This window comes from Nansenia antarctica (assembly GCF_963989245.1).
Source record: "Nansenia antarctica genome assembly, chromosome: 1".
Taxonomy (NCBI): domain Eukaryota; kingdom Metazoa; phylum Chordata; class Actinopteri; order Argentiniformes; family Microstomatidae; genus Nansenia; species Nansenia antarctica.
The window spans coordinates 27,650,048-27,662,547 of record NC_137674.1 but is presented as its reverse complement, the minus strand read 5'-3'; the positions used below and the strand labels follow the sequence as shown (position 1 = coordinate 27,662,547).

General features: G+C 46.8%; 1 protein-coding gene across 1 annotated transcript in view; it reads left to right on the top strand.

Moving 5' to 3' along the window:
- Window positions 1-12,500, top strand: part of cnksr1 (connector enhancer of kinase suppressor of Ras 1) — a 38,800-nt gene that overhangs the window by 22,504 nt on the left and 3,796 nt on the right. Inside the window, exons 12-17 of the mRNA XM_080546308.1 lie at window positions 250-386; window positions 812-845; window positions 1,025-1,200; window positions 2,055-2,128; window positions 3,721-3,792; window positions 7,623-7,696. Coding sequence (XP_080402434.1) covers window positions 250-386; window positions 812-845; window positions 1,025-1,200; window positions 2,055-2,128; window positions 3,721-3,792; window positions 7,623-7,696 — 567 coding nt within the window. The remainder of the gene's footprint in view (window positions 1-249; window positions 387-811; window positions 846-1,024; window positions 1,201-2,054; window positions 2,129-3,720; window positions 3,793-7,622; window positions 7,697-12,500) is intronic.

Here is a 12,500-nt window from a genome sequence, read left to right as displayed (position 1 = left end):
TTCGAGCCCCGGCTGGCCAAATGTCGAAGTGTCCTTGGGCAAGACACTGAACCCCAAAATTGCTCCCAGTGAGCGGGCCTGCCTTGCATGGCAGCTTGCCGCCATTGGTGTGTGAATGTGTGTGTGAATGGGTGAATGAGAGGCCGTTGTAAAGCGCTTTGGAGCAGCTTTGGAGCAGCAAAAAAGGCGCTATATAAGTGCAGTCCATTTACCATTTACCATTTACCTCCCTCCCCCCCCCCGTCGTAGGAGAGCCAGAGGGTTCGGAGGGGGCGGGGCGTCTGTGCCCCGGGCTGAGGAGAGACCGCTCCAGAAGCCCCTCCCCCCGGGGTCTGGACCTGGACCGAGCTAGCATCAGCTCCTGTCCTGAGATGGGAGGACCGAGGGTGAGAGAGTGAGAGGGAGGGAGAGGGAGAGAGACGAGGGAGGGAGGGAGGGAGGGAGAGTGGGAGAGAGACGAGAGAGGGAGAGGGAGAGGGAGAGAGACAAGGGAGAGAGGGAGAGAGAGGGAGAGAGACGAGGGAGGGAGGGAGGGAGAGTGGGAGAGAGACGAGAGAGGGAGAGACGAGGGAGGGAGGGACAGGGGGAGAGAGAGAGAGAGAGGGGGGGGGGAGGGTGGGGGTAGGGGAGAGAGAGAGGAGGGAGGGAGGGAGGGATGGAGAGAGAGAGAGACAGGGGTTGTATTGAGGTGAACCTGACTGATAATGACTTAGTTGTTGTTGCAGACAGCTGCAGGGAACCAGCTGGTTTCATAAGGGATCGTATTTGTCTTGAGACGGTGGAATAAGCTGATTGTTTTTCTTCCTTTCAGGAGAATAAAGAACCCAAGAAGTCTTCTACTAAAGGTAGGCAGGCCTCTCAACCACCTGGCCTCTCTCTTTCTCTCTCTATCTCTCTCACTCTCACTCTCTCTCTATATCTCTCTCCCTCTCACTCTCACTCTCTCTCTCTTACACTCTGTCTCTCTCTCTGTCTCCCTCCCTCCCTCTCTCTCCCCCCCCCCCCCACCCCCCCCTCCCCCCAGGTATGACCACAGCAATGAGCCGGCGTCGTGTGTCGTGCAGGGAGCTGGGCCGCCCCGACTGTGATGGCTGGCTGTGGAAGAAGAGGAAGGAGACCAGCGTCTTCCTCACGCAGAAGTGGCAGCGCTTCTGGTTCGTCCTCAAAGGCCCCTCCCTGTACTGGTACACCACCCAGCAGGTGGGTCACAGTGGCTGTGTTATGGCTGTGTTATGGTTGTGTTATGGTTGTGTTATGGTTGTGTTGATGATTCATTGAAAACAGCCCGCCAGGAAAACACCAACGGCCTTGAGGAATGACGTCACAGAGATCTGATCCTTCCTGTTATTATTATTTCTCTGAGATGTGTAGCGATGTAGCTACACACACACACACACACACACACACACGCACACACACACACCTTACACACTCTGCACGTTATGGTTGTGTTATGGTTGTGTTGTGGTTGTGTTGTGGTTGTGTTATGGTTGTGTTATGGTTGTGTTGTGGTTGTGTTATGGTTGTGTTATGGTTGTGTTATGGTTGTGTTATGGTTGTGTTGTGGTTGTGTTATGGTTGTGTTGTGGTTGTGTTATGGTTGTGTTGTGGTTGTGTCATGGTTGTGTTATGGTTGTGTTATGGTCACAGGAGGAGAAGGCGGAGGGTAACAGTGGTTGTGTTATGGTTGTGTTATGGTTGTGTTATGGTTGTGTTGTGGTTGTGTTATGGTTGTGTTATGGTTGTGTTGTGGTTGTGTTGTGGTTGTGTTATGGTTGTGTTATGGTTGTGTTATGGTTGTGTTATGGTTGTGTTGTGGTTGTGTTATGGTTGTGTTATGGTTGTGTTGTGGTTGTGTTGTGGTTGTCTTATGGTTGTGTTATGGTTGTGTTGTGGTTACAGGAGGAGAAAGCGGAGGGTAACAGTGGTTGTGTTGTGGTTGTGTTGTGGTTGTGTTATGGTTGTGCTGTGGTTACAGGAGGAGAAGGCGGAGGGTAACAGTGGTTGTGTTATGGTTGTGTTATGGTTGTGTTGTGGTTGTGTTGTGGTTACAGGAGGAGAAGGCGGAGGGACTGGTTCAAATCACCAGCTACAACATCGAAAGTGCTGGGGAACACAAACGAAAATAGTGAGTATCACATTCTGTCTGTGTGTGTGTGGGTGGGTGTGTGTTTGTTTAATGACACAAGACATTCGGGTCTTTCTCTCTCTCTCTCTCTCTCTGTTTGATTTGGTTTATCTCTCTATCTCTTGTGTTGTAAGTTTCCCTTCAGAAGGAGTGTGTGATGTAGTGTGTAATGTAGGACAATAAGACGTTCCTGTCTCTGACTCCGGAACCCAGAACTCTGTGTTGTCAGCTAAGCTGTCAGGCCCGATGTACAGTAATTGTCTTCTGGGAACATCAAATATTCCTGCTTTAATGCACTCATGTTATTCCTGCTTTAATGAACCCGTACATACATACAGCCGCTTGTTAACGACTGCACAGCGCCTTGTTAACGACCACACAACCGCTTGTTAACGACCGTACACCGCTTGTTAATTAACGACCGCACAGGCGCTTGTTAACGACCACACAGACGCTTGTTAACGACCGCACAGCCTCTTGTTAACGACCACACAACCGCTTGTTAATTAACGACCACACAGCCGCTTGTTAACGAGCATACAGACGCTTGTTAACGACCACACAGGAGCTTGTTAACGACCACACAGGCGCTTGTTAACGACCGCACAGCCGCTTGTTAATTAACGACCTCACAGCAGCTTGTTAACGACAGTACACCGCTTGTTAATTAACGACCGCACAGGCGCTTGTTAACGAGCACACAGGCGCTTGTTAACGAGCACACAGGCGCTTGTTAACGACCACACAGGCGCTTGTTAACGAGCACACAGGCGCTTGTTAACGACCACACAACCGCTTGTTAACGACCGCACAGCAGCTTGTTAACGACCGCACAGCAGCTTGTTAACGAGCACACAGGAGCTTGTTAACGAGCACACAGGCGCTTGTTAACGACCACACAGGCGCTTGTTAACGACCACACAGGCGCTTGTTAACGACCACACAGGCGCTTGTTAACGACCACACAACCGCTTGTTAACGACCACACAGGCGCTTGTTAACGACCACACAACCGCTTGTTAACGACCACACAGACGCTTGTTAACGACCACACAGCCGCTTGTTAACGACCACACAGGCGCTTGTTAACGACCGTACACCGCTTGTTAACGACCACACTTCCGCTTGTTTGGATAAATACTGTATTTGATGTATTCAGAACGAGCAGCATCATGAAGGAACCCTGTGAAGGTAGCCGATGGTGTCATGGAGTAATATTCAGATAAACAAGCTTTACACTACAACAGATTTTTTTTTTACTCACAGGGGTCACGGTCATTTGTCATTTGTCATTGTCATTGTCATTTGACCCCTGTGAGTAAATCAAATGTTTATATCTTTGTACTCGATCATATTTCAGGACCCTCCTTTCATGACTTTTCCTAGATATGTGCGTTCTACCACCCAGTATCCTTACATTTTCAAAATCACACCAGGGCTTATTTGTCATGCTCCTATCTCCTGTTAGTCGGACGGGAGGCGTACAGCGGGCCAGGACAGGACCATGGTGTTTAACTATCTGAGAGTGTGTGTGTCTGTTGGGACTGAGTGGATGGTCACAGTTGTCTGCTTGTGTGTGTGTCTCTGCCCAGCGTCTTCCAGATGCGCCACCAGCGGTTCCAGACCTTCTTCTTTGCCGCAGAGAACGTCAGTGACATGAGCAAGTGAGTGTGACTGATTATACTCACTAACACTTCACTGTGTGTGTGTGTGTGTGTGTGCGCATACTGTGTGTGTGTGTGTGTGTGTGTGTGTGTGTGTGTGTGTGTGTGTGTGTGTGTGCGCATACTGTGTGTGTGTGTGTGTGTGTGTGTGCGCATACGGTGTGTGTGTGTGTGTGTGTGTGTGTGTGTGTGTGTGTGTGTGCGCATACTGTGTGTGTGTGTGTGTGTGTGTGTGTGTGTGTATGTGTGCGCATACTATGTGTGTGTGTGTATGTGTGCGCATACTGTGTGTGTGTGTGTGTGTGTGTATGTGTGCGCATACTGTGTGTGTGTATGTGTGTGTGTGTGTGTGTGTGTGTGTGTGTGTGTGCGCATACTGTGTGTGTGTGTGTGTGTGTCTGTGCTCACATGCGTTCGCATACACACCATGATTCATTGAAAACAGCCCGCCAGGAAAACACCAACGGCCTTGAGGAATGACGTCACAGAGATCTGATCCTTCCTGTTATTATTATTTCTCTGATATGTGTTTATGTTGTAGCGATGTAGCTACACACACACACACACACACACACACACACACACACACGCACACACACACACCTTACACACTCTGCACACTGCAGAGCACACTCAAGGTCCTCACACACACACACACACACACACACACACCTCACGCACACACACACACACAGTACCTCAACTACAGCTAAGCCTCCACAGGAGCCCCCCGCCCCCCTGTCTGGTTAGACAAGGTTACACCACAGACACGTCACAGACCAATACATCTATATTTACATTTAAATTTTTGGCATTTAGCAGACGCCTTTATCCAGAGCGACATACAAATACAGATCACAGACTAATCACAGACAAATCACAGACAAATCACAGACAAATCACAGACAGATCGCAGACAGGTATAATCCAATTCATCCCTCTAACACAGGGGTCGGGAACCTTTTTGACTGTGAGAGCCATAAAAGCCAAATATTTCTAAATGTATTTCATTGAGAGCCATATAGTATTTTTAACATATAATAAATTAAATATGTCTTACTTTTAATGCGATTTCTGGTGCTGCATGGTTTTGCTGATGTCCTTGTAGTCTGGTTCATACGTGGTGAGGTTGAGCTTCATGCAGGCGTTGAGGCTTCCATCAGTTAAACGTGAGCGTAGGTTGGTCTTAATGTTCCTCATATGCGAGAATGACTGCTCACATACATATGTAGAGCCAAACATGGTCAATACGGCAATACTAACACGCTGCATTGTGTGGTATGTCACAGGAAGCTCGTTCCAAGTTTTCAGAATCAGCTGGTCTTCAGGTTGAAGTTTTTCATTTCTGTCCACTTGTGTTCCCTCGCCAGCTCTGCTCGCTGTCGCGCAAGACTTTCCAACTCTCCATTAAGTGTCTTGAACTTACTCATCCACATGTCTGATGCCTTCAGGTCAGCAACTTCCAGCTCAAAGTCTCCCATAGAGACCCCAGGGATGCATGTCAGGTCGATTTTGTCCAGTGCACACTCATGTGGATGAGTGATGAACTTGAAAAGACCAGTGCGCGCACGAAATTCTCCAAAACGTGCTTTGAATGACTGCAGGAGATTGGACGTAAAGCCAGCTAGCTGCTGGAGATCCAGATGTTGAGTGGAGTCACTTGCTAAGCATGCATCTCTAAATTGTTGCAGTGTTACAAAGTGCAGAAGACGACCTGTTTCAATGTCCCTGAGAAAGACTTCCAGCTTGCTTTCAAATGCAAACACTGCTTGTTGAAGGGATGAGATTGTATTTCCAATACCTTGCATTTTCACATTGAGCTGGTTCAGATGGCCTGTTATGTCCACGAGATAGTGAAACTGCAGGAGCCAGTCAGTGTTGTCTAGCTCAGGATGCTTGACGCCTTTCATTTGAAGAAAAGTCCGGATTTCACTCAGGCAAGCTGCAAAACGGCTGAGCACCTTTCCCCTTGACAACCAACGCACGTTGCTGTGTAAAAGCAGACTGGGATAATGATTCCCAACTTCTTCTAACAGAGCTTTAAACTGGCGATCATTTAAAGCTCGGGCAACAATGAAGTTGACCACTCGAATGACCAGCGACATCACCTCACCTAGCTCCTGGCCACACGTCTGAGAGCAAAGCGCCTCCTGGTGCAGGATGCAATGAAAACTTAGGATGGCTCTCTTTTCATGTTCACGGAGAAGCGCTACAAATCCTTTGTTCTTCCCCAACATACAGGGTGCACCATCAGTACAGACAGAAATAAGTTTATCCATCTGCAGTTTTTTTTTCTTTAGCAAACTCCATGAAAGACGTGAATAAATCCTCTCCTCTGGTTGTCCCTTTCATTGGCAAAACAGCCAAGCTTTCCTCACGCAGTGTGTCACCTGCAGCATACCTGGCAAATATACTGAACTGAGATAGATGGCTAACATCTGTTGACTCATCTAACGCAAGAGAAAAGTATGTCCCGGCGTTTATGTCCTTAATTTGTGTTTCCTCAACTTGATTTGCCATCATGATGCTACGATCGTGAACAGTTCTTGCTGACAGAGGCATGTCTTTTATTCGTTTGATTATCTTGTCTTTATTTGGGAAGTCATCAAACAGTTCATTGGCCACATCAAGCATGAATGTTTTGGCATACTCGCCATCTGTGAATGGTTTTCCATTCCTGACTATTGCCAAAGCACCCGCAAAGCTAGCGGAATTCCCGTCACCTTGCTTGGTCCACCCACGCAGTTGCTGTTGACTCGTCTGCACTCTCCGTTGTAGCTCCTCGCATGCCTTTTTCCTGCTGTCCCCCGCTGGATATTTCGATGCAAATGAAGCATGATGCGTATCGAAGTGCCGCTTTATATTTGACCGTTTCATCGATGCAATTTTATCATTGCATATTAGACATATCGCAGATCCTGCGATCTCCACAAATGCAAATTCCTCTGTCCACGCAGCCTGGAATGCACGGTAATCATCGTCTTTTTTTCTTTTTGCCATCTTTCTCGTTACAAGGGTTGAAGCGTATAAGCTAGTTCACTATCTGATCAAATTGTTTTTTATTTATTCACCTTTACAACGACCTCTGACACTCTCGCGAGACATTGGTTCCCGACCCGACCCACGGGTCACGGCCCACGGGTCATGGGTCCCGTGAAGAGTCCCGTGAAATTTAACTTCAAAACTAATTTCTGTTTACTTTAAAATGACACAGTATTATTACGCAATATCACAAGTATTTTAAAATCAGTTCCAAACTGAACTTTTTTTTTTCAACTTTTTTTTTTTTTTTTAATTTTCAACCCAATTGTCTGGGAGCCATATGCCGTCACCGGAAGAGCCATATATGGCTCGCGAGCCATAGGTTCCCGACCGCTGAAGGGATGATTGGGGTGATTAGAGTCTAACACAACCCCCAATCATCCCTTCATCATGTCTGTTTGTAAAATTAATCTCTGTCCAGTGTCATTCTCCAAGGACATTGCACACACACACACACACACACACACACACACACACACACACACACACACACACACACACACACACACACACACACACACACACACACACACACACACAGTTAAATCAGAGGCCTTATCTCTGACACACAGACCACCGGCAGGTGAAGTGATGTCTGTATGTCCGTCTGGTTGCTGGAGGAGGTAATAGACAGGTCAACATCGCCCCCTGCTGGTGTGTTGGCAGTACTACACAAGCAGATTGCTCCACCATCAGTAGAGAGTCGAGACAGTGAATAGTTCTGTCCTAACCTGCCCTTGTTGTTGTTGATGTTGTTGTTGTTGATGTAGTTGTTGTTGTGTTTCCAGGTGGATCAACTGTCTGATCACTGCCATTCAGAAACACAAGAAGTTCCATAAGGGATCTCCTGACAGCGAAGCAGGTAGGAAGACACACCCCCTCAGGAAACCACGGGATCTGATTGGATCCCAAACAGGGGAGGTTGGCGGAGGTAGAAATCAGGCTCATTGTCATGCATGGAATGGAATGAGGCCCCTGGGTTTGATACCATTCCTCATTCCATTCCATCATCACAATGAGCCCCGGCCTCCCATCTCTACCTCGACCAGCCTCCCAGTGTTCTGTGTGTGTTGACAGAGTGTTACAGTGTTATGTGTGTGTGTGTGTGTGTGTGTGTGTGTGTGTGTGTGTGTGTGTGTTGACAGAGTGTTACAGTGTTATGTGTGTGTGTGTGTGTGTGTGTGTGTGTGTTGACAGATTGTTACAGTGTTATGTGTGTGTGTGTGTGTGTGTGTGTGTGTGTGTGTGTGTGTGTTGACAGAGTGTTACAGTGTTGTGTGTGTGTGTGTGTGTGTGTGTGTGTGTGTGTGTGTGTGTGTGTGTGTTATTAGATGGTTCCCTGATGATGGCCGGTGGCCAAGATTGGTTGATCCCAAAGTAATTAATTAGAGATTGCTCATGGTAGACAATTAAGATACAAGTTAACAGTGACTCTTATAGATGAAATAGTTGATGAACAAGCAAAGATACAAATCATTCTACAAGACAGGGCTCCATTGAGTCTAGAAGTCGAGTTGTTGACTAGAAGCCCCCATCCCCAAAAGGAGCTGGTCGTCATGACAACCCAGATACCCGAGTCTGGTCAGTCCTAAATATACTGACCTCTTGACCCAGTCTCTACACTAGCCCCCAGTCAAGTTACATGCTGAGGTACATGGCATAACATGAGACAGAGAGGTTGGATGATTTTGTCAACACTTAGATATTACAGCTTGATTATAATTACTGATGAGTTTGTTCATAGTGTCTAGAGTTTACGTGTCTAGAGTTTATGAAAAACGCATCCTATCAGTGTGTGCACAGTGTTACAGTGTTGTGTGTGTGTGTGTGTGTGTGTGTGTTGACAGAGTGTTACAGTGTTGTGTGTGTGTGTGTGTGTGTGTTGACAGAGTGTTACAGTGTTGTGTGTGTGTGTGTGTGTGTGTGTTGACAGAGTGTTACAGTGTTATGTGTGTGTGTGTGTGTGTGTGTGTGTGTTGACAGAGTGTTACAGTGTTATGTGTGTGTGTGTGTGTGTGTGTGTGTGTGTGTGTGTGTGTGTGTGTGTTGACAGAGTGTTACAGTGTTATGTGTGTGTGTGTGTGTGTGTGTGTTGACAGAGTGTTACAGTGTTGTGTGTGTGTGTGTGTGTGTGTGTGTTGACAGAGTGTTACAGTGTTATGTGTGTGTGTGTGTGTTGACAGAGTGTTACAGTGTTATGTGTGTGTGTGTTGAAAGAGTGTTACAGTGTTGTGTGTGTGTGTGTGTGTTGACAGAGTGTTACAGTGTTATGTGTGTGTGTGTGTGTGTGTGTGTTGACAGAGTGTTACAGTGTTATGTGTGTGTGTGTGTGTTGACAGAGTGTTACAGTGTTATGTGTGTGTGTGTGTGTTGACAGAGTGTTACAGTGTTATGTGTGTGTGTGTGTGTGTGTGTATGTTGACAGAGTGTTACAGACAGTGTTGTTTACGGATCAGAGGGGGATCAGAGGGGGATTTTATTCAGTGAATAAAGACCAGATACACTTGAGATCTCACTGCCAATCCTCGTGTGCTGTCTCAGGTGTGGCACATTCGGTTGACGAATCTGTAGTTTGCTTCCCTGGGCACTGGTTGATTAGGGAATGCTGGTCAGCTGCTAACGGTTATGTTGCTAATACACCCGGTACTTTGTGGGGGTCACTACACCAAAAAATCCAACTCAGGTCTCTGCCTGGCCCTTTAAGGGTCCATAGGTAAGTCACGAAAGGCCTCTGGGCCTTGGAGGCGTGTGGGGTGGGTCCATGACCAGGGGCGGTTCCGTGGGTACGGATCAGAGGGGGCTTCCACTCTATGGGCTGTGGGGGCTCTTTCCCTCTTCTCTCCAAGGGCTAGGCCCAGACCGGCCTGGCAACAGACAAACACAAGTTAATGGGCCGGTTTCACAGACAAGGCTTAAGCCTAGTCCTGGACTAAATCACACTTTCAATGTAAAATCTCCATTGAAGATGCTTTTTAGTCCAGGATTAGGCTTAAGCCTTGTCTGTGAAACTGGCCCAATATCTTTTACTATGGAATTGCTGTGCCGGAAACCCTCACCCTCACTACGCATCTGGTTCTGCTCACCCCTCTCCTCGTGTGTTGTCTCCTCTCCTGCTTATCTGTGACTCCCAAGGAGGAGGCACAGGTGTGGCACATTCGGTTGACGAGTCTGTAGTTTGCTTCCCTGTGTGTGTGTTGACACAGGCCCAATCCCGATTCTCTTTTTTACCACTTCGGCTCGTTTTGGAGTCACTCGTTTTGGAGTCACTCGTTTTGGAGCCAGAGCCGTAGTGGGAAATGGGACAACCCTTCATGGGACAACCCTAATACGTCATCTGTAGTGTAATGAATGGGTTAATTCATAGTCAGGACAGCGCATGCGCCTTAGAGCGAGTTCATGATATACCACTAGGTGACTGACAGGTGTCGAGAGAACCGAAGTATACTGGTTATACCTTTGTTGAACCCAGACTCAAGTGTCTTATTATTCTATGTCCAAGTGACATTACACGTAGTATCGTAGAAAAGCATTGACGCTCGCGATTCATTCACAACTTGAATGAACTTGAACCGATCAAACAAGTCATCAAATAAAAAAGAATAATGCTTCATTATCATGGGGGAGAGAAGTTCTACCCGGTATTTGTGTCGTATCGACACCATTCAAATGGTTTCAGATTCCCTGTCCTCTCCCCTATCCGGACACGTTTGAATTGTTATCCTAACCCACGGTAAATCACAGTTATTAACCCGCAAAGGGTGCCTCCGGGCACCGTGTTTGTCCGTGAATAACACCGGCTATGAAGGTGGTAAAAACACAATACTGCTTTGCTAACTCCACCATCGGGAAACGGTCATTTTGAGCCATCAACCAACCCGCTGGCACCCCGGGAAGTTATGTTTCGAACCCCGAGAGCATGCATAAATGTCTATCCGGAAAGAGTACACTCTCCTCGGCCGCGGCACGCGCCTCTCCTCGGTAACGTGGAGGAACGAAAAGCTTACAGCAGGCGGTCTCCCATCCAGGTACTAACACGGCCCAACCCTGCTTGATTTAGGACAACAGTGCAACAACTTCGAGGCTGAACTTTAGTTACATTTACGGCGTCATATGCCATCAAAGGGAAACATGGAAAAATGCATGACTTGTAATTTTATGACGTTACGAAATCCGATGTGACAGGAACGCTGGAGAAACAGCCGCTGTCCACTGCATTAGTTAACTACATATATAATAGTACATAATAACAACTGCTCGGAATAGATTGCCGGTTGTTTTGGTATAATAACAACTATAGTGTCATATACCACCAAGGGGGGGGGAACACGGTGACTGTCAGCCTGTGACAAACGCGCTCCGCTGTCCCAAGCGCGCTGGACTGTGGAACTTTCTATGTTAAGCACCTCGGCATAACAGCGATTTTGTTGTTATGCTTGTTGTAAAGAAAAGGTCTATAATGCATTGAAATAACATTAAATTATATAACCCATCAACAATATTACATAATAACAACTGCTCAGATAGGATTGCGGGTTGTTTTGGTTTAATTCGTGCCATAGCTGTAAATAAAACATGGACATAGGTCATGCGCGTCTATCATGCACACATCAGCCTAACGTTAGATAGATAACTTCACATTAAATATGTCTATCATCATCCGCTGTCAAACGCCAAAGGTAATCTTTTATTTCTAAACAGGAATGCACATCTCGATGTGAATCGCGCTCCTTATATTATTATATAATATATTATATTATGGGATGGCTGTGCTTGACGCTTCAATGGGGCTCTCCTGCATAGGCACAATTAGCGGCATAATAGCGATCTTTTGTTGTTATGCTTGTTGTAAAGAAAAGGTCTATGATGCATTGAAATGACATTAAACTAAGATAATACGATGGTTATCATATTTTTTCAAGTCTTTAATTACAAGTAATTCCAGAAAAAGTAAATGACATTTCAGGCTCGCTTCCGTATTACGAGAGCGAAAAGAACATTTCTGTAGATGTTTCGCAATGCATGCCGGAAGGGAGTCTCATGGCTCCGAATCGAACGAGGGTCAAGATTTTCTCCGTTTGGAGCCATGGAAAACCCTAACCCTAACCCTAACCCTAAATGAGTAATGAATTGGGACGCCACTACGGCTACACGTGAACGCGCAAAAGGGAGATTAGGGTTGAAAACGGAGCCAGAGTGGTGAATCGGGATTGGGCCAGAGTGTTAGGGGGTGTTCTCACTAGAACATTTGCTTCACTTGAAACAGAGTTTAGGATAAAGTTTGGAGCTGTGAGAACGCGCATTCGAAGTAACTCCCGGAGCAAATACCCGTCGGATGCTCCGCTTGAAAAGGGTGGTTTCGCTTCGGTTAGAAACGACGCATCCATCACTTTGCTTCGCTTCGCTTTTGGTGAGAACGCTGCCTGACGCAGTCCATAGGAAAACAACAGCGCATGCGTGTTGATCTGGATAAGAGCGGAACAACGGGCAATTCTACATTTCGGACTTTTATGTGAGAACATGACCTTACAGTGTTATGTGTGTATGTGTGTTGACAGAGTGTTACAGTGTTGTGTGTGTGTGTGTGTGTGTGTGTGTGTGTTGACAGAGTGTTACAGTGTTGGGTGTGTGTGTGTGTGTTGACACAGTGTTACAGTGTTGTGTGTGTG